The following is a 23,199-nucleotide window of genomic DNA, read 5'->3' on the forward strand; positions in this document are numbered from 1 at the left end:
CTATTGCTTCTGCTTGAGTTGGGTTTAATTTTCTAATTTTCTGGAGTCATTCACCGATTTTTCTTAACACTTATTAAAAACAGGTTCAAGTTAGTTTTTTTTTAGTATTTATCCCCTGTTTGAAAATCATTTCAAGAAAGCATAAAATACTTTGTGGTTTAATCAATCAAACTGTAGAAAAGCACATTGAAACAAACAAAAATACCCACTACACTGACGTTTTAAACAGTTTTAGTTGTTTATTTTTTAAATAATTATTGTATTTGATTATTTTTTAATGATTTCTTTCATCCCGATAGAACCTTAGCAACATGCAAACATATGATCCCCTTTCTCTTAAATCCTGAGCTATAATATCATTCATAAAAGCCACAAAACAGCTGTTTTCATTGAACATTCCAATAAAATAATTTGACCTTAGTTTGGGCACAAAATAACACTATAGGTCTCTAAAAAACTGCTATATGCATTTAATCGTCAACCAAAATTGGCTTTTACAGAATCATTAGATAATGCATTAACATTCTCTGGTAATTTTAAACCAAGATTAAAATTTTGGGTCTTACATCACGCCAGTGACACTGACAGGTTCATTACAAAATTTAGAAAAAACATCTGCAAAGTATTAATGAATGAAAAATTGAAAAAGTGTAACAAATGTACAAATCTGTAAGATAAACAATCATTTTCCTTTTAATTTTGAATTCATTAACAACAAATAGCTGATGCTAAAAAATAAATTTATCTTTACTCAAAATAAATTTTAAAAAGTTTTTATAAAAAAATTCAGACACCAAAATATTGATAAATGTCTACAAGTATCATTGCATACAGCAGCATTGTAAACTAGTTATCTAAAAATATTTTCTCTTACAAAAGTGACTAAAAAATAGTAAATTAATATGTTGTGTAAATATAAAGTAAAATTGAATCCTTTAAGTCTACTTGAACCATTTTTTCAATCTTAGTGTGTATGACAAGTGTCATGTAATAAAAAATATATTTTTAGAAAACAGTTAATAGCTGAAAGGTAAAAAAATTTTTTAGTACATTTTTGTATAGTTACCATTTTCACTGGTAACAATTTTTAATACTGAAAATGTATGCAGTATTATTATATCACTTTGAGAAACAACTGCACTCATCTATAAAACATAACTGTAGGTGTGTTTAGTGAAATGTCTTAATAAGTACACAGCAGTTGAACACAAGTAAACAATAGAACATTTATAGAAAACATTTCATGTTTAGTTATCATACTAATTAAATTACTTTGTGAATTTAAAATTTCATCTAAATTAAAACAACTAACAATGAAGCATATCCAAAGTTGTTGTATTTAACAATTATGTTAATTTCTTTAAGAGAGATTCAAATTGTGTAGCATTGCTTTCCTCATGGGATGTAGTTTGTCATGAATTGGATTATCAAGAACCTGTTTTATACGAGACTGAAATTCAATCTCAGTCTGTTGTGCTTTCATATATTCATCAATCTCTTGAGCTCGTCCTTCCTCTCGAAGTTTAGTATTGTAAGCCATTTGGTGAACAAGGTCATTCTGGTAATTTACGTTAGCCTGCCAACGTTTTGCTGCTTGCTCTGCTTCAAATTTCTGATTTTCTGCAATGCGGCGCTGCAATTCCTCTCTGTCACGTGCAGCTTCTTTTTGCTGACGCTCATTTTCAAGTACTGCAAAAGTTATTGTTTCAATGTAAACTGAGTTAAGAAAGTTAAAAATTCATTATGTAAGCTAAAAAATCCACAATAATGTAAGAAATCATAAAAAGAACACTATTTGCAATTTTAACAAATAGAACACATACAAAGTTTATATTTGTTAATTTTTGTGCAGATGATAATGTAGAACACATTTTATATAAAAGCAATCTAAAAAATCTTACATCTTTCTTGTATTTGCCTAGCCCTGCCAGCCATTACATCATCCAACAGTAGTTTTCTTGCTTGTCTTTCTTTGCGCCACTGCTCAATTCGTTTGTCCCATGCTGCCTCAATCTCATGTTGAATCATTTTTTCAAGTTCTTTTTCTCTTGCCTTTTCTTCTTCCATTAGCTGTCGTAGATATTCTCTAAACCGTCGGTCCTCTTCTCTTAGCTCTCTCTAATCATTTAAAGTATAAACAAAATTACTAAACAACTACTAATAATTTCAACACTGATATTAAAAACAAAATTAATAGTGGGTGTTAATTAAAATAAATTCAAAATATTAGGTTGGATTTCATCATGTGCACATTTTAAAAATGTTTCCATTACTACTATATACAATTGTTAGCATTTATGTAAGAATCGCTGTGTCAAAATGAATAAAACTTCAAATGTACTATTATTTCACTATTATTTAATTTTTTATAACACAATGTAATATTTATTTTTAAAATGTGTATTAGCAACTACAATGAATGTATGGCTCACCTTTCTTTGTGTTGTTTCTATGACTTCATTGCGAGATTCTTCAAGCAGTTGTTCAAGCATTTTCAAGTCAAAAGCCATTTGTTCTTGCTCCTCTTTAGCCTTCTTTCTAGCTTTAAATGCTCGTGAATGTTCAAGCATATCTCTCATTTCTTGTTGTTTGCGGACTTTCTCTTGGTGAGCTATTTCATCCTCCATCTTCCATATAGCCTTTTGTTCTTTCTGTACATTAAAAAACATACATTTTTTTATTTTCAAAGAGTTATCACTGAATAGTTAGGTGGATAGGATTAAAATGATCCAAGTCATAAGCCAATCATATTTTCTAGCTCACTCAAAGCATATTTAATATATTGTTTGCTCTGTAGTTGCTGGATGACCAACATTATGAGGATAATCATGGACTGAAAATGTGTGTAGTTTCTGATTTCACAGTTCTGGTCTCTCCTTTCTAATCGATTGTTTAGACCTATACAAATTGGTCTTTGTAGTTTAATATATATGTGTGGATAAGTGTGAACAAATGTTGAGTGTTTATTGGTTAAAAATTACATAAATATGTTCAGTATACAACTTTAATATTTGTAACAAAGCTAAAAGTTTAAAACTGAAGTTAAATTTGTACCAAAAGTTGTGCTTCTTCTTCTTTCAGACGTTTGGCTTCCTCTTTTTGAGCTTCTAATGCTGCCATCTGTTTTTTTAGTACATCAACCACACCACGATTTCTTTCCAAAAGATCTTTTGCTTCTCTTTCCTCTCTGGCTGCTTTTTCTAACATATCCTGTTCCCACAGTTTATCATACATATCTGCTAAGGCTTTCTCTTCTTGGGCAATTTCCTCCTTTTGTCTCAGTTGTTCAAGACGGTCAAGACATACTTGATCTTGGTGCCGTTTGCTCAGAGTTGAACGTAGCTCTTCACATTGTGACCTGTACAGAAAATGAACATTTTAGAAGTGTATTATAAATTCAGCCAATACATCTGAAATTGTTTTTAAATGTATACAATCAATTTTGGTTATGAGTCATGCAGTGAATTATTGAACAGAGCTTTAGATCAGATTACTTGAAGATATTTAAATAGTTACAATAATTTTTTTTTATAAAACAAACTAAAATTTACAAAAGCTTGTCAATGGAAGTAAGACATCAACCAGCTTAAAAATATCAACTTAATACACCTACTCAACCTCATCTAAGATCCATAGCTTTTTTAACATGAAATGGGAACTTTTTTCTGTTTAATAATGCAAACTAAAGGTAGCCATTATTAAATGACTAATTAGGAAAAAATTTAGGAGATCAGCTTAGTCATAAATCCTTAATGAGATAGAAAATGTCAAAAGTAGTAACATCTGCCCCTGGTTAACAATAAACATTGTCTCAACACTAACTGTTAAAAACACTTCTATTATGATTTAAGTTGCCACATTTCTACAAAACAAAGTTTTAAGAATTTGTAATGATACCTGAACTGTTGGTCATATTTTTCTTGAACTAATGCAAGACGTTCAGATTCTCTTTTATCCTTAAGAAATTTAGCTCTTTCTCTCATCTTTGCTTGTCTTTCCAGCACTGTTTCTTGTTTATCTTCAATTTCTTTAAGATAACATTCTTCCTCAGAAGCCAGAAGTGTTCGTAATCTTAAATATATATATATATATATACAAGACATTAAAGCACAATTCTGATAAACATTAAAATGGAATCAAGACTTTCTCATCCAAACTTAAACATAAATCTGTTTACATTTTATGAATATAATAATTATTTTTCAATTATATATATTAAATAATACCTTAAAAATAAAAAAATAAAAAGTACCTATCTCTCCTACATTCCAAATTGTACTCAGTAGCTTCACTAAGATTCTTTATCCTATTTTTTATATTAAGATACAACAACCGTCTTTCTCCTAAGGTTTCAAAGTCTGTTCGGAGACTTTTAGCTCTTTCCTCTTTAACTTGCTTTTCCTTGTCGATAAACTGAGCTGCAATTTCATTGTTCTTTCTTATTTGCCAGTCTGGAGACACTTTTAGAGGCTGTTTGGCTCTCTACAAGATAAACATATTATACAAATTATCTTCCAAAGTAAGGAAACTACTAATTACATAATTCAAATATTGTACTCAGATATTATTCTTTGGAAATAAAAAGGTTTGTGAAAGAATCACCAATGTGATTAAGCCTTATGAGAAGCTCTGAGTATTTACAAGACAAAGAAACTCAGATTGTATGGACACGTGCCTTGATTAAATAACATATCAAAAACAATTATGCCAGGCATAGTGCCGGGTAGGGGAAGGCGAGGGAGACAAAGACAAAATTTGATGAAGGACATCAAGGAATGGAAAACTTGTTACAGAACAATTCAAAGCAGTGGAGGACAAAAAGAATTTCAAGAAGGTAACCTGTAATGCTCCAATAACCCTTCCCTTCTGGGGTAAATTGGATGATTCATTGATTCCTGTGACCAAAAAATGCAACTATCTTGTCTTTTATTTTCAAATATTACCTACTTATCTAAATTATAATAATAATTATTGATATATAAAATAAGGATTGTCTATAGGCATCAACCAGGTTACCTAAAATGAACCAGATCACTATCTATGGTTAACATGGAAAAAAACATGCTTTATACATTTTGTCTTCTTAGTAATTTTTTTTAATATTAAAATTATGAATTATAAAATTTAGAAGAGATTTTTTTTAAAATATATGTAATAAACTTTCTATTAAACAGTTGATTGGAAATTGCTTCTCTATATGACTTTTGTCAATTCTGAGAAGGCATTTGATAGTGTGGACAGAGATGTCATTTTAATGAGCCACTATGGGATCCCTCTGAAATTCATCAACATTATCCAACAGCTATATGAAGACTCCAGCTGCCAGATTATCCACAACAACAACCTAACTAGCCCAGTGAAAACTGGAGTACCACAAGGCTCCATGTTTTCTTTCACCTACAATATTTCTGATAGTCATTGACTGGATTATGAGAAGAATAACTTCAGACCAAAAAGCTGGAATTCAAAAGACCATTGCTAAAACAGCTGAAGGACCTAGATTTTACACAAGACATCAGCCTTCTCTCATATCAACAACAGCATGCACAGTCCAAGCTAAGCTTAAGACAGGCATAAAGATCAACTGGAAATAAAACTGGTAAGAATTAACAACAAATGTGCTCCCAAATAGGATACATGAAATGGCTATTTTGGAGGTGGATTGCTTAACACATCTAGAAAGTGTAGTAAGCAAGAATGGGGGAGCAGATTATCATGCTCAGCTGTATTAATAGTAACAGCAAAAATTATCAAAATATTAATATTATAATCCCCATTTTATTTCAACAGTCGAACCAGTAGGATAAAGTAGATGTCATTAGTAGCCTGATTGAAATAAGTAAGTTTGGTTAACTTTGAATGAAATATGAATATGACTTGCTAATAACAAAATTAACCATGTCTAAACCAAAACCCTTTATTTATTTAAATTAGCCTAAATGCTTTGAATTGTTGTCAGACTTCAACACCCTGGAATGGGTTGTCCAAATATTTAATAAATAATATAGATCTAGTAAATACTTTATTTATTAGGCCCCCATACTTTGAAGTTAGGCCTATAGTTTAGTTTATATTTTAACTTTAATACTTTACTTTTATACTTTATACTTAGTTTATGATGGTAACAAAAAAAAAACCAGTTTAAAATTAAAGTTTTCACATACACATAATAGTTTATAGTGTATACTCTACTATAGTAATAGTTTATCTTTATATTAGATCTACTTTTACTTTATATATTAAAATATATACTATATAATACTAAATAGATCTATCTATATTATTCAATATTGATATTCATTATTTTTTATTCTATACTACAATACTAATCTATTTTTTTCAATACTCACGATTGCAACTGAGTTTGGTTGGATCCCTCTGTACTCCCTTGTACGAGGGATTCTTTGTGATACCATCATATTGAAAGTCTTTCTAGATAAATTTTCCTTTAAATCTTTTGATTATTATTTATTTATGCTAATTTAAAGCTTTGGGTTCTTAAAACTTATAACAAATCATGGTTGATGGTCCCTTTAATAAGTGCAAATTCAATGCACAGTTTATTTTCTTTGTAACTAAGGAAGTAGTACAAACGTTACATGGTGAGACTTTGCGAGAAAACAAATAAAAAGATATAAAAAATTTCAATTTTCAAGTCTAGTAAGTAGTACGGAACAAAATTAAACTTCTGAGAGTTATTTTTAAAAGTAAAAGTGAATGAATGCTAGCATTTCAAAAGTATTTTTTGTGAAAAGTTATTAAAATTGATCAATGTGTAATATTTCACTTGATTACTTAAAATTTTCAGTCTAGCGATTTTTTAACCTAGGTAACCTATTTCGTTTCTTTCCTCAAAAACGGGAAACAACCCAATTAATACTTTTGGCATAATTAACCTGGCCTCATTACGTCCCCCAACGAATGTAAATATTTTCCTACGCTGGTAAATAGGCCTAGAGATAGGCGCGGCGCTAAACGATGTGTGGGTGTGAGGTAGGGGATGAGTGTGGCAAATTCGCCAACAGCGAGGAAAAGCATAGATAGATGCGAGGCGGGGCGGGGATGCGGACCGCACCGGGTGACACAATTTAGGGGGATGACACCATGGCAAAAAATTGCAAAATGTGCTGAAGAAAAATGCTTTTTACCTGTTCCATTAATGATTAATTACAGTTAAAGTTAAATACTCTTTTAAGTACAAATCGAAAATTATTACACCATGACGTAAGCGGTTTAACTTTAGAGAAAACAATGCTATTAACTATACATTAACAGACTATAAATAACTATAAGTAACTATTATGTCTGCAGAGATTAAAGCTTATACACACATGTAGAATATATTTAAATTATAGGCCTATGTAGGCCAACACACACACCCATATATATATATATATATATATATATATATATATATATATATATATATATATACTTTGTTTCTTGGGGGGGGGGTGACACCATGAAGTGCCGAACCGGGTGACACCCGACCAATAAGCGACGCCACTAAGCATAGAAGTTGAAATTTAAACTGTGTGCACTCCCATAACGCTGAAAACTCGATATGTGTATGATTGATACGCATGCTCGTTTTTATTTTACTAGATTCTAAATCTAAATCAAGAACCCTATTTTTTAACGGCTTTTCTTCTCTGATTTAGGCTACGTGTTAACCCTTCTGGATTCGTTGGCTACATCAATTTTACATCTTTTAATATTACACGTGTAATCGTCATTTTATGGATGACCCTTAAGGTAATAGATGTTAACAGAGTTTCTTCCAGGCATCTCTTCGGGGGGGCGAAGCCCCCCCGAAATTTTTTTACCGCCCCCCCGAACGAGATGAAATTTATATAATTTATATAGAAAATATATACTTTTAACAGTGTCCGCCCCCCCGAAGAAAGTCTACCGCCCCCCCGAAAATTTCAAGTGCCCCCCCCGGAGAAAAAAGTCTGGAAGAAACACTGGATGTTAAGAAAACATTTTAGGGCTTGGACGGGAAAAAGTCTAAAAGAAAACAATCCTATAGAGATCGAGATCTAAAAAGTTTTGGCAAAATCGAAAGCAATATATTATTTTCTAAAATATTTTATTCACTTAAGACAAATTAAGTTTCAGCACTCCAGGCTGTGAAAAAATAATTTTGCATGTTCGATTATCCGGGATTCGACTTTGAGTAGGAATAGTTTCCCTTGGAAGCGGGTTATTTAAAAACAAAGAACTGCAGGTCTAGAGATCTCCAGGTGTAAACAAAAGTTCAAAGTAGGCCTAATTTAGTAATTAAAGTATTAATCAAGACCCTAGCTAATTATTAATAATTATTTACGTTAAAACTCCGTTTTAGCGTATTTTATTCGCCGCTTCACGTTCACCTCCGGTTGAGCGTATTTTATTATTAAAGTTAAACACAACCACAACCGAAACACAAAAAATAAAAACGACGGTCGGTAGGAAAACACTACTAACTAGAACTAAAGTACTAGATCTAGTCACTAGACTCTAGATCTCTAGACACTAGGATTAGAATCTAGTTAGAGATCTAGATTTATTCATTTTTTATATGAATGTGACTTTTAATTAGAAAAGGTAAAAAAAAAAAAAGCATTAGGACAGTTCCAATGGAGGCGAGCGAGTTGACGAGATTCCTTACATAATGTTGTTGGCTTGGAATAAAAACATGCTTTTTAGATTTAGAACGTAAAAAAAAAAATAAAAATAAAAACTTAAGCCTAAAATTAATTTAGAAATTTTGGATGATATTTTGAGTTGTCCCTTTGAATCCCGGTCAGAACGTCCCCCGGTCGTGGCCTCAACCAACCGGCGGGCTTGTTGCATTGAGTTAAATATAAACTCAAAACAATAATATAAACAATCTCCTTTTAGGTCGGTCAGGCCCCACTACATAGTTATTTTGTTTACAAAACTTTGCAGATCAAGTTTTTAAATAACAATGCAAATTTAAAACCCCATGACCTAGTTTTCTATTTTTAGCTTACAATGTGTACAATAAAATCTATGGCGGCCTATCCAATAGCAGGATGCCATTGTTTATGTCGCCATTACACGTGAAAACCAAATTGTTTTTGCTTTTTTTTTAAATTTTTATTTAGTTGCCGAAAATATTATAAACATCAAATACATCCAATCGTTAGTAAAGTCCGAAAAAAACCAGACAGGCAGGATTTTATAACCATATTAATTGTAACTACGCTGTGCATGATTTTTAAATGAATTTATACACCTCTCAAATACCTTTGAGACTTTTCTCGCTGGTGTCCATTTATGAATTAAATAGCGTGTGATCGTCAGCGGGAGAAAAATCCTTACACTTTCTTTACACTACACATGTTCGAGGGCAATAATATAGCAATATAGCTATTTCATTGTCAATTTGATATTTGAAATGTTGTTGGCCTCAGTTTTGGGATCATCGCGAGTTTATAAAAGTTTATTTATACTTATACTATACTTAGATTTCTATATTATATAGTAGTATATAGTATAGCATTCAATATTCCAAATTTGGATTTTTCTCAAGTTTTGACAAAAGTAAATTATCAAAACTAAATCAAAACTTCATAAAGAAATAAGCCCAATGTTTTCCTAACGTTTTTGTGTGTTTCGGTTGTGTTTATATAAACTTTATAATAAAATACGCTCAACTGGAGGTGAACGTGAAGCGGGGAATAAAATACGCTAAAATGGATACGCTAAAAAAAAATACGCTAGATCTAGATTTAATTCTAGATAAAAATAGTTAAAATAGCCTACTAGATTTAAATACTATACTAGATCTAGTATGCTAGATCTAAATAGATTTAGATTAGGACATTTAGATCTAACTACTAACCGCTACTAACCTAATCTAGATCTAGATTAATTTCTAATACATGAAAAAAAGCAACCACATTTTAAAAATCTACTTTTCATTTTCTTTTATTTTCGCCTATAAAAAAATAATTTTAAAACAATTGGCCTATATTTGAATATATGCTCGAAATCAACTTAATTTTTATATATAAACACTTGCCTGCACACAAAAAATTATACGAAATCAGTTAAATAAACCACTTGTGGCTTGTGGTTCTTATTTTATAAAGAAATTGTGATTTAATTTTACTAATACATTTTTAATGAATTTTTTAAGATTCAGACCTTCATTTGCCATGTTGTTTTTTTCGTATATGATTACTAATTAGTCACGTTACTGATAGTTTTGTCAGGAGAATAAAGCTAAAAGTAATTTGATCCATTAGTGCAGCTATAAAAGAATAAATTGAGTCCATTGCCCAGCTATTAATAGTATTTGAGCCCATTGCGCAGCTATTAGGGTCATTGCATTTTGTATCTTTCCCTGCCAGATAGCGCTGATGGGGGGGGGGGGGGGGGGTAAAAAAGTAAAGTTCCCTTTCAAAACTTACAGCCTATAGGGCAAGTGATGTTTCTGTGACCTTGGCATATGAGGAGATAGTGTGGTCAGCACTATGCCCAACCGCCTTTACTTTCCATGAGTTAGGTACCCATCAGAGTTGGGTGGACTCAGGGACAATCTACTGACTTGAACCTGGATTTAAACTCGATGACTTACTGGTTAGCAGTCCAGCTCTCTACTGCTAGACCACTCCGTCCCCTGAGAGGGTGGGGGGGGGGGGGGGGGTAGCTTTTTGTGTTCAGTCACTTTGTATTAGTAATATAGATTCTTCTACAAAAGTCAGAATCCCTTGTAGCTAGATTTAGGTGTATGTTATCCTTTAGTGACAAAAGTTCTTAATTAGTATCAAGCATTTAATTATTTATTTTTTTGTCCTCTACAATTAAATAACATTTAGGCCTTTTAAATTATTAGGGCCCAATAAATCAAATAGTAATTGAACTGATATTGCATTTCAGATTAAAAAATGAATGTAAGCACCTTGACAATGGAAGATTTAGTCAGACATTTCCAAGCACAGATTGCAGTCTTAAAACATTCTTTAATGTTGTCTAATGGATCAACTGATAGTAACTACACAAAAGCAGCCACTAGTCTTGATTTGTTGATTGATTCTATGAAATCAGAGTTAAGAAGCTTGCAAAGGAATGTGAACGATGCAAGAAAACATTTGCAATCTTTGGAAGTAAATTTTTTTTTAGTACCATACTAAAGCATTTATAAAAACCAGATTTAGCTTTGAATTCAAGTTTATTTTCAGAAATGTATAGCTGATAGTAATAAATAGCAGAAGTGGTATTAGTATTTGACTATCAATAAAAATGTTAAGCAACTAACCTAAGAAATAGTAATCATATATCTTATTCAAATTTGATTCAAAAAGTTCACAGGTTTGAATTTTTATATATTAAGTTGAAATAGCTCATAAAAGAAATCAAAATGATGAATTCACTGGATAAAAAGAAAATTCAATCAACAGATTTTGCTAAGCTTTCTTGTAATTATAATCTAAAAATCATTTATTAATATTGGTATATCTAGGATGTAAAGATTCAAACACAAAATTTTATTGGACATCTTCAATATGCACTTGACAATATTCCCTCCAAGTTACCTAACAAGTATGTATTTAACTATTTAAGTAGGATAATTTGTTTTTATATCTTAAAATTAAAACTTCCATTTAGATCTACAATTTTTCTTTTGCTTCTAAGCCGAAATAGCTTACAGAAATACCTTCTCTCAATGGAAATACCAAATTATTATTATTTGTCTAAAAGTTATTTTTACATTTTTTTTATGCTTTCAGAAAACAAACTGAAGTTCCTGCATTGAAGTCAAATGCAAATAACCAAAATAGTTCCGCAAATACTTGCAAGATGGAGTCAGCTGTTGTAAACAATGGTTGTAGTTATCTCCATTACCTCACTGTTGCTCAGTTTGAAACAGTTCCCAAGTAAGTAAATTTAAAAAAAAAACAACATTAAATTTAAATTTTATAATAAAATATATTTTAATTCAAAGCATAAATGTTTATATTATTCTTTTATGCATTTTCTATTTTCAGGTACATGAAGGGAAGAATGACTTATGATAAAGTGAATGTGGTGATTGAGCAACTTGATAATGCTTTTAAAGACAAGTACAAACTAATGAAACAGAAAAAAAGTACCTTAAATGATGCAAATAGGAAACGCTATGAAACATACAAGCTCCAGGAGAATGATAACACTAAAGGTTTGTTCAGTACATGGATATTTCAATTTTTCTTTACTTATTGAACTCTATATTTCTTCATTTTGAATTTTTTTAAATCCATTAGTTCTCAATCTTTACTTCATCTATCCCATCAACACTACTCTAAAAAAAAATTCCAGTAAATGTAAACTGCTAACAGTTTTAACAATGGAGGTCATCTGCTACTAGTTTTTTCATGTCTGGTTACAATGCCATTTAATTTGAAATAAAAACTAACTATATTCATTAATTTATTCACTCCAATTTAGGAATATGCTTTATTGTTGAGAAAGATATTACAGAGCTGACCAACCTTAAGCTTGACACAAGCACAAGAAATATTTTAACCATTCTTCGACACTGTGGACTATTACATGAAATTAGAGGTGGAAATTTAGTTAGATACGCTCTTTATTGATAAATAAATTATGTGGATCGCACTTGATTTGATTTTTGTTTAAATAATATAATAAACACAATATATATCACAAGTTTTTTTAATTTATATATAAATGTAATATTATCTTTAACAGTGGCAAGAAAAAAATGTGGAATCTCTTGCTGATATTGGCAATGTTTACAAAATAAATACAATTTTCTTATTAGTAAAAACAAATGCAAAAAAAGTGCACCATCAAAAATTCATAAGGAATACAATAATTTGAAAAACATTTGAGTTCTTCAATTGTAAACAAATTAGGCAACCTTTTTGTTTTTCAATAAATACAAAAACTATTAACCAGAACTTAATGGTTATTAATCAAGTTTTAAAAAATGATGTTACAGACATCTGTGTTTTCTGACGTTTCAAATCCTTTTGTGTTAGATTTGTGCTGCTCCTGAGGAAGAATGAGATTAAGAAGTTATTCAAAATAATGGGAATCATTTTAATTCACTGGAAGTTCTAATAAAATGTAAACTCCTAATCCTTAAACAAAGAGTAACATTTTAAATTTCCCACACATTCTAAAAAATGTAATTTGTTTTATATTACAAAAATCTATACTATAAAACAAAATGTTTATTGTTTACAGCAAAAGACATGTATTAATGATAAAACTCTTGTGGTATCTGGGCATGCCCCTCAAGAACAACTTTGATGACTTTTGTTTGCACTGGTCACCTTTAGTGATGGTTGCCTACTTGTGTAATTTTGCCAGTAATTTTACAATTTTGACATCCAGGTTATGGAATTATCTTGATCTATATTTTTATTTTTAAGATATGTTATAGCACACGTTTTCTTGTGAGAAACATTTAGACATGGTCAAGAGGTCACTATTGAGTTCACACTGGTTTAGATATCAGTTGTGTAGGCCTATAGCATACATCATAGTATGAACTATTCCTATATTTCATGGGGGTCATCATACAAGGAACTAGCTTGATCTAGATATAAATCGTAATTATTCCATTTCCTCATGCTTATAAGTTTTGTGATAATATAAAAATATGTCTTATTTACCTTGTATGCAAAATGTGAAAAATACTGAAATACAGGACCCAATTAATACAGAATATCTATGCTCTTGTTACTGAAAATTTGTTTTTCAGGTAGGCAGCCCTGCAAGAAAGGGTTAATAATTAAAAACTGATTTTAAAACTTCCTAACCTTTTTGGTGCTTTAGAAGATGTAGAGAAAGATGGTTGTTTCTGGTCATGAAGTATTTCTTTGATAGTATTTCTACTCAGACACAGGTCTATATGTTTATTGAGTTCATCCAATGGCCAGTTCTGCTTTTGTTTTCCACATAATGGGCAACAGACAGTTCCAGAACTTTCTTCAACTACCCCCGAAAGAGGTTTCACACTGGGTTTAACTGAAACGTGTTCCAAAAGATTTTTTATACTATTGTCATTCTGTCCATTTGTTGACACTGATGAAGTATCAAGATAACTGCAAGTAGGTTGATCAACAATTAGCACATCATCTGTTTTACTTTCATCATGGAACTCTTGTCTCTTTTTTACATCTGTATGAGATTTACCACATTTGACCATAAATTTTAGAATATCTCCTTGCTTATTACCATCAACTAAAGAATTGCCAGTTGCAGGCTTTTTTCTTTTCAGTCTGCTGGAGAGATTTTCTGAATTAGCAACATTTGAACAATTTACATGTTGCTGGAAATCATTATCATGATCTTCCAGGACTATGCAGCCTTCATCTTTGATTGTTTGTGAGGCTAAATCACTGACTGTGAACAAATCTATTTCAGGATTGGTTTCTCTGGGAAATCTCTCCGAGGTATCTTTTTGTTGTCTTATAAACATTTCAGCAATGGATGTTGTGTGAGTTCTGCTTGACATTAGTTTAGACATTCGAATTCCTGTAAAGAAAATTAATTTTAAGAACATTATATTATTTGAATAAAAAATGCCCAAATAATTTTTATAAACTCATTTGCTAATAATGTGACCAAATATGACTTTACTACTAATGTGACATGATGGGACCACCATTTCTGCCTTATTTTTAATTAAAAAATAAGATAATTAAATATATTCTGTATTAAGTAAGATATTGAAGCTATTAGACTTAGCCATCATGTAGAATTGTAATTTTTTTTTATTAACCCCTAAAGCGCGCCAAGCCACGGTCGTGGCTTTGCTGTTACATAACTTGTAACGCGTAAAGCCACATGGCACACACTTTAATGGTTAATAACAATGTTACAGGCAGACTCTGACGACTTATTAGCACCCTAACATAGCAAAGCAGTATAAATACAGCTAGAAAAGCATATCAAACTGTAGGCCTATAAATTCTTGAAGTTAAAACTTTTCTTAATTTTATAAAGTACATTAAGCAAACGATTTTAAAAATAATTTCATTTAAGTTGTTGGGGGATGGTCTCTCTTAGTTAACTATCTGGGAAAGGTTTCTGGAATAGGCTTTAGTAGCAAATGTGTCAATCAATATTAACTTTGAAAAAATAAATAAAAAGGCCCACTAATTATTACCCATAAGTCTTAAGCGTAGCAGGTCTGGTAGTAAAGCTTCTCTTTCTGTTTGCAACAATAATTTAGCTGCGTTGAAAATAACCCTTTCATCTGATGTATGATGTGGTAGAGTATGGCTTCTAGTCTTTACTTCAAAATTGACTAGTTTTATTTTCAATGTTACAGTTTTACCCTGAAAAGATTGATGTTATTTTATGAAATTCAAAATGATTTCCAAGAAATGTATTTGCATGTAGATCTATTCTTAATTTTTAAAGAAGGAAATAAATTTTAAAAATACTGAACGCACCACAAGTGATTCATTTTCTAAATCTTTGGCAAGAACAGTACACAATTCTCTGCATTTATCCATCAGTTCGTTTAAATCATTTATTTCACTGAAAGTTTGCTCTGTGCTCATACTTTTACGCCCTTCATCCCTAAAATGTAATCAGAGAATCAACATTTAAAAAAAAAAAAATTTCAATTTCATATGATTTTACTTCTTAAAAAAAGAAAGTTAAACAAAATTATCTCACATTTACCTTTCAACAACAGTAGATCCCATTCCTAGTGCAATTCTCATAAAATAATGGAATGATGTTTGTGAAAAAAGATGATATAAAACATTTCTTTTCTCATATAAATCACTGCATGTAACCACTCCTAAGGAACCAAGCAGTTTTTCAGTGACTTTTCCAATACCTGAAATCTGAAAATTTAGATGTCAGAGTCAGAGAAAGTAAAAAAAAACATATCTTACAATTTAGTTTAGCTACTTTTCTATATGGTAGCTAATTGAATTTGAGTTAACATTAAATGTTCTAGACCTTGCGAATAGGAAGATCTCTGATGAACAGTTCAATTTCTTTCTTATCCGGAATAATCCTGAACTGACCATTTGGTTTGTTTTTGTCAGAGCAAACCTTAGCTAGCATGGTGTTTGGAGCTATGCCTGAAGGGAAAGAATCACATTAAAAAATTAAAAAATTTTTTTTTAATGGCCAGATTTTCTTTAAGGTTTGAAATAACTTTCAATAATCCTAGTTACATAAAAAATATACCTGCACTTGCTGTTAAATGTGTTCGTTGTTCAATACGATTTCTCATCTCAAGAACAGCATCTTCAGTACTGATACCATAGGTTTTTACTGAGTATGGAGGAAACATTCTTTGACACACAGAACAGGTGGTAGCATCATCCAATGAATTTAAGAACTCATAAATTTCAGTGACTGAAGCTGTGTCAGATAATAAGTCTTTGGATGCCATCAGCAATGGCCTTAAAACTGTGTTCAAATCACAAGAGCACACCGATGACTTGGTATTATAATTGTTTTCATTTCGGAGAATAAATGTTCTATTTATGCTCGAAGACAAAATCCTCTGATTTAAATGTTCAGTTAGGTCTAGATAAGCTTCATCTAAGCTCATGGGAGAAAAGTTAGGGTCATATTGCGCAAATATTTCTCTTATCTCCTGGCTAACAGCTGTATACTTCTTGAAATCAGGTTTGACTAAAATGAGACTGGGGCACAATTTCAGTCCAATAAATCCAGGCATTGCTGCTCTGACACCATATCGGCGTGCAATATAGTTTGATGTGCTCTGAAACAATTTAGTTGCTAAGTCAAATGATTTTCTAGGTAGTTTATTAGAACAATTGTTTATGGATAAAAGTGACACCTGCTGAAATTTTTATTTTTTTCAATGCTTAAAATAAAAATTGGATCTTGGTTATAAGGTTTTTCAAGTCATTTCATGATTTTCTACAGTCTTTAATAAATAATTTTTGTGTGTTAAGGATAAGTTTCCTTAAGTCTATTCATAAATAATTTTACCAGCATGCCCATCCCTCCAACAGCCATTGGTTTGTCTCTTAAGTTTGGATTGTCCCTCATCTCTACTGCAGCGTAAAAAGCATCCATATCAACATGAACAATAGTACGTGAGAGATCTTGTTGTTCTTCAAGTATTTTGAGCAGCAGATCAGCCTGTAGGGTTAGTCATAAATAAGATGATACATATAATATATCAGAAGGAAGTTAATGACTTAAATTATCACCTCTATCAATTGTAATTGTATTCAATTATATCCCATTTTAAAAATACCTATTAAAATTATGTAAGTAAATAAGAAAAGCATTAAAAATTCACATCAAACCATTTACAGAGATAAATGTAACAACCTCTTCTGTTCCATGAAGTAAAGAAGCTTCACTTAGGTTGATGACAGCTGTTTGCTGCTCTTTGATTCTCTGATTAAGCTGCTCTTCTTTCTTTTGCTCATTTTCAAAAAATTTGGAACCTAATTAGTTTAATTAGAAATATCAATTTTTAATAACAAAAAAATATTACAAATATGGTTTTAATGTTGAAATGAATATAATAATAGGTAGGTATTTATTAGGTATGGTATAGAGATGCTACAACAATATTCGGCATGCTATTTAAGTAGATTTAGTAGGCCTAGGCCTATTTATAATTTAGTATTTATTTTTAAACTATTTAACATACGTTCATTTTAAGAATAATTACTTATTAATTACTAACCTTTTGATGCTTCATATATTATCTGGTTAATTTTCTCCTTATCTAAGCCTTCCATCCCAGCTTTATTATCATTCAGTGCCATTCTGCTCACAAGACCACTTGTACTTGTACAAGAATTTATTAAAGTTTCACTAGCAGAAGCATTTATTGACTTTATTGCAACACATGAGCTTTTATCTTGAATATCATTATTACTTGTAGCAGAACACGAACTGGATCCAGAAGAATTCATCTCCATAATTTATTAATAATACTAACTTAACTAAACTAAAAATTAAAAATTATGCAGATCTGCTCAAACTCAATGAGTCAATGAGGAGTCAATGCAGCTGGGCTCAGGACTACTGACTACACTACACTCACTACACTGTCTGACTAGAGTCTATTATTATTATACACTTGACTCTAGTCTAGTAGTAGATCTAGTTAGATCTAGCTAGATCTAGGTTTAGTATTAGTATTACACTTCAACTACTCTGACTGTGGCTAAGCAATTTAAATCACGCAGACTTTCTCTGGTCCAAATTTCTATTTGTAAACAAATGGGGTTTTTCTAAATACCACGCGTTAGCCTTAAAAAGGGGAATGCACCATAAAGGGTGCGGTAATCCCTTAGTTTAGCGTCGGAAATTATCGGGTAATGTTTGTTGAGTTTCGGTAATTAGAGTTACGGTAAACTATCGTTTATTTGACCATTGAAATATAAATAAATTAAAAGTCGATTGTAGTAAATTAATGTTTTAATTTTTTAAGTTTAATTGACAAAAGGAAACAAGAATAAATATAATAGTAGATTTAAATTAGTAGATCTAAAAATAAAAAACAAAACATATATTAATATAAATAATGAAGTCATATGTTAAATGTAATAATTTAATGTTTTTGGCTTGCAGCGGATTTGCGACCATTAGGTCTAATTATAATAATTAATTAGATCTAGATCTAGCTAGATATCTAGCTGCTAGGCCAAGTTAAAAAAATCTAGATTACGAAAATAGTAAAAATGATTACAAAATGTAAAAATGATTACAAAAATAAATCTATCCAAATTTTAAATATTCTGTATAAAAATAAAAGATGACGCCAAATAAAGTATGGTTTACAGTACTTCCGGTGAATTCCGGAAGTGTGTGACAGACTTTGGCATTGTTTTACTGTTTTTTACTGCTATACGATTCCGGAATAATAACCGACGCTAAACTAAGGGATTACCAAGGGTGCACTGTCAAAATGGCCTATGACAAAACGGTTCCCGTCAAAACGAACCCGACAAATCGGCCCGACATATTCATATTGGCTCCCGTCAAATGGGCTCCCGTCATATTGACTCGCGATATATATGTTACGGTCAAAGCCCGAAGTGCGGCCAAAGCCCGAAGTGCGGCCAAAGCCCGAATTGGCCGGCCAATGTGCGCACTGGCCGGGACGTACTGGCCAAAGTCCGAAGCGCTTAAACTTTACAGCGAATTTTGTACATTGGCCAATGCGCGGACTGGCCGGGATGTCCTGGCAAATGGTCTATCTAGACTAAGTTGTGATCGCGTTTTCATTATTCTGTCTGGGTGCGGTTTCATTGTGAGTAACGTATTGTTTGGCTCTTATTTGTATAGCATTCTATATGCAATGCGACATGGACCAAAAGAACTATCAGATCAAGAGACAGACATACCAGATAGCTGCCAAAATAAATAATCATAATCCTAATGGAAAAGAATTTGTGAATTAAGTTATTTCTGAACTAAAGAACATGCGGAAGAGAACATTGAACAAGAAATGGAGGTTGCCATAAATGCAACGACATCCTCAGCTAACACATCTGCTGCCGTGGCGCAACGTCCGGACCAGCTGCGTGACAATAATAACGCCAACAGACTATGTGTAGTTTGTGAAAAATATTGAAGTTCGGCCCATTCTTGTGGATCCTGTGGCAACGATGTCCATGCAATATGCGGAATAGCCAATGAAGCAGACGAAGGGTATGGAGGGAACAGTACTTGCAGAATATGTCTCAATAAACAAGAAACCATGGACAACAGGTCAGCAGCTCATACTACCTTGCAAACTCAAGGTGCTAAAATGCTAACAAAATTAAAACAAGCTGAAGTGAAAGATACTGTTAGCATCCGTATTCCAGATGTTGACAGAGGTCGCGGTGATCCCCGGAGCGTCATTGCGGTTAGCATGAGCGTCGAGGGCGCTTTCTACAAGCTAGGAATGGAACATGATGTATTTAAACAACTATAAGCTAGAAGTGAGTTTTCAATTCTTCACGAAATCTGCTCTCATTGTCACCCGTTGGCACCGAGGAAAATCACTACGAACCATCGCATCTTCACAATCACTGACCGGCGGCCAAGACTACATTTACTGCAATTGCACAACCTAGTGCACAACCAAGATAATAATCAACAAAGACTTAATTTTTATGATTCTTACGGTATAAAAAAAAACAAAATCTGCTCATGATCTTCTAATTCGGACTTTGTCCCTAGCCAGATGATCTTCTAATTCGGACTGGCCAGTCCACCATGGCGAGTCCACGGACTGGTCGGCCACATGCCGAAATCAAGAGCCATTTTAGACTTTGGCCAGTCCACCATGGTCAGTCCTCCTTTCGGCGCCGCCTTAGGGTCAGCGCTCGGGGTGGCTGCCCCACCCGCCCTCCTCTAGCTACGCCATTGTTAGTATCCCCATGTATGCATATGAGCATTGGAAATAACTCTGATGTGATATAGATGCAACTAGAAATTCTCCAGAGCAAGTGCTAGCAGATTCTTCTGGCCACACACCATCACAAAGTAGGAGTTAACATCCATTCAAGCACTACGGTAGATCATCAAGCACAGAAGATGGAGATGATTGGATCGTTTGCTCAGTGTGAGAGTAGACACATCGGTTAATATTGCTCTTTGGTTAATATCCCAGAGCAAATTAACACGCCAAAAGTAACAGAATATTAATGGAGAAAGAAATGAAGAAGAGAGGACTAACATTCCAACAGAGTGAGGTTAGAGCTAGAGACAGGTTGAAATGGCACTCACCAGCAACGTCACAAGCAGTGTGTGCGCAGTGTTCTTAGAGTCTTTTACACGGATATAAGTACTGTAATGTACAAAACTACTGTGCTACTACTATGTGCTTGGTCTCTCGTGGTTATTTTAGTTTCATGGGGTTGGTGTGGTCAGTTTGGTAAAGCTCATGGTTGAATGATAGTCGCTAAACCAAAAAGTGCAATGTTCGAACCGCCTGCCAGAAGTGGCTTGACAGTGGGGGACAGCAACCCATATAGGAGAGACAACTACAAAATCAAACTGCTGCATTTTAGTTTGTTCTTGGTTGGACAAAGGTTATAGAAGCAAATCCAGAAAGAAAAGCAGGCCTATAAACTGCCTATATGGCACATTACAAATATGACATGTAATACTTAATTCTGCTGGAGGAAATTCCTTCCAACATTAAAATTAAGAATGAAGAAAAAGAATGATTTCAGTTTCCATTCACATTTATCAAGCTTAATCAAATACTCAAAAAAAAATTGAATATGTTTTGAAGTTTGTTTAATGTTTTACTACAAGAGTGTCAGCCGAATGTAGTAATACAGGATTTCTTAAACCAAGTTATGGAAAACATTACGTTTAATACAACACAAAAAAAAAGCCATTCAACCTTAGTATACATAGTGGTCTGATTTAAGGCTTTATAATATTCTATTCCCATCAAATAAAATAGCCTAAAACTCATCACAGACAAACTAACAAATGAATGAGGTGAGAATTTATTTTCTTGTTTAATTTAGTTGGTTTTACATACTTTTAATAGATTATTAGTAATATGCTTTCTGTTAGGTTAAAAAATGATATTCAAATGATAATATTTAATGAAAGAACAATCCATAACCTTAAGGAGTTTGTAAATAATTTTGTTATGATGCATAACAACCATTTAGTTTCTTCATTAAATATAAAAAAAAATTATTAAAATGTAATGTGCAAAGCCTTGACTTGAAGAAACAAAACTAAATAATCTCACATCTGTTTTTACACAAATTGCCTTGTTATTTAATAAATTTTTGTTTTAATAAGAATATTTTAGGCGGCCCCATGTGTCTTGGGCGCAAAAGGGAAAAGATGATGTCTTTATGTTTACCAATCACTCAGTCATGTTTAAAACTGTGCACTGAAAAATATGGAAATCAGCATTATATAGTCTCAGGTTTGTTAACCAGGTGCCAATCTTAATTAACCAAGTTAGGTGTACAGCCATTTTGCAGGAAAATGTGTACCATTCAACAGGTCTGAGAAAAAAACAAGTTTTTAATAAACAGATAAACTAAGTCATTGGCTTTCACTTTTTAAAGTCTAGTTTTGTACAAGAACATGAAAGAGCCCCACACCTCCATTAAAAACACATCAAAGCTTTGTATAAGGAAATGTTTTAACTTAAGGACAGGTTTTTAATTCAAATAATAAACACATAGAAAAAAGTATCCTACCTACTAAAAACGTAGACTACATGGACATTATTTCAATAACTAACACTTAGGGTCAGTGAATGTTTAAAATGGAATAACAATGTTTAAAAGGAAAGCAATACTATAAGCTTGATGTAAACACTTTGATTAAAAATGAAATTATTAGAACATGGGCAGCAGTTGCAAGAGTAATCAATTAAAATTACTAATCACATATTTTTGTAACATACCGAAATTTGTTAAATAAAAGTGTTGAAATGTATCTAATTAAAAAGCAATGCATAAAACTATAAACTATTCTGATTTCTTAAAAGGTAAATTTACAACTAGCAAAAATAATGTGTCTGGGACGAGACGGGGGGGGGGGGGGGGGGGGGGGGGGGGGGAAGGGAGGGTAGAAGACATGTTATTTTCCACCATATTAAATTGTAGATGAACAATAGGAGTAATAAAGTTAAAGTATGTATTTAAAACAACCAAATTTGCTCAAAATAATAAAAAGTTTAGCAACATAAAATTTAAATTTACTATACATTTTTAATGATTGCATTACTTTCTTCAAGAAGACAAGTACTAGTAAAAGGTAAGAAAAAAACAAATAAAAAAAAACAAAAATAAAATATTTACAGTTTCTACCTCAAGCTTAAGAATACTAAAATGTTTATGCAAGAATGTTATTGAATTTTATTTTGCATAAATATTATTTAAATATCTTAAACTTTTTGCTGCAACAATAAATAACATGATTTCAATAGAAAATTCAAGGTAATAAGTAAAGACATTTTAAATTTTACTAGCAAAATATATTTTGCGCACTAAAAATTTATTCATTATTGAATAATAAATTGTTACTCTGTTTTTCCCCAGATCTTTTTTTTTATAGAAAAGTCACCAAACAGCTATTTAAAAAAAAGAAGAAAATGTTCATATACAATTTAAATCTTATATTTACAGGTTAAACAGTTTAAAAAATGATTAGAAAAGTGCAAAGTGTCAAAACAACAGTCATGGATAAAATAACAAAGCATATGAGCTACAGTTAAATATATTTATCTCAGTA

The 23,199-nt window shown here is 31.9% G+C and overlaps 3 protein-coding genes across 4 annotated transcripts; 1 reads left to right on the plus strand and 2 right to left on the minus strand.

Annotated features, from left to right (window-relative positions):
• Positions 1-456: 456 nt before the first annotated feature.
• LOC131940666 (cilia- and flagella-associated protein 53) lies at positions 457-6,604 on the minus strand. The gene is made up of 7 exons (XM_059299392.1): positions 6,351-6,604; positions 4,253-4,482; positions 3,898-4,071; positions 3,055-3,358; positions 2,433-2,651; positions 1,902-2,118; positions 457-1,689 (listed from the first exon to the last, which is right to left on the minus strand). The coding sequence occupies exons 1-7, from the start codon at positions 6,417-6,419 to the stop codon at positions 1,361-1,363; spliced, it is 1,542 nt and encodes a 513-aa protein (XP_059155375.1). The 5' UTR covers positions 6,420-6,604; the 3' UTR covers positions 457-1,360.
• A 1,601-nt stretch (positions 6,605-8,205) lies between these two features.
• On the plus strand, positions 8,206-12,590 carry LOC131940668 (spindle and kinetochore-associated protein 1). Its single transcript, XM_059299393.1, has 6 exons — positions 8,206-8,265; positions 10,894-11,120; positions 11,477-11,556; positions 11,745-11,891; positions 12,003-12,172; positions 12,442-12,590. Exons 2-6 carry the CDS (start codon positions 10,902-10,904, stop codon positions 12,588-12,590), a joined length of 765 nt encoding a protein of 254 aa, XP_059155376.1. The 5' UTR covers positions 8,206-8,265; positions 10,894-10,901.
• A 172-nt stretch (positions 12,591-12,762) lies between these two features.
• On the minus strand, positions 12,763-18,138 carry LOC131940665 (uncharacterized). 2 transcript variants are annotated; one of them, XM_059299391.1, is made up of 11 exons: positions 18,133-18,138; positions 17,669-17,799; positions 17,305-17,423; positions 16,957-17,109; positions 16,180-16,723; positions 15,946-16,070; positions 15,661-15,827; positions 15,426-15,555; positions 15,137-15,308; positions 13,785-14,502; positions 12,763-13,011 (listed from the first exon to the last, which is right to left on the minus strand). In XM_059299391.1, the coding sequence occupies exons 2-11, from the start codon at positions 17,748-17,750 to the stop codon at positions 12,933-12,935; spliced, it is 2,289 nt and encodes a 762-aa protein (XP_059155374.1). In that variant the 5' UTR covers positions 17,751-17,799; positions 18,133-18,138; the 3' UTR covers positions 12,763-12,932. The 2 variants fall into 2 exon arrangements, with proteins under 2 accessions (XP_059155374.1, XP_059155373.1); XM_059299390.1 differs by lacking the exon at positions 18,133-18,138 and having other exon boundaries at positions 17,669-17,924.
• Positions 18,139-23,199: the final 5,061 nt, after the last annotated feature.

Source organism: Physella acuta, unplaced genomic scaffold (assembly GCF_028476545.2).
Source record: "Physella acuta isolate Inbredline_101_S28 unplaced genomic scaffold, ASM2847654v3 ptg000325l, whole genome shotgun sequence".
Taxonomy (NCBI): domain Eukaryota; kingdom Metazoa; phylum Mollusca; class Gastropoda; family Physidae; genus Physella; species Physella acuta.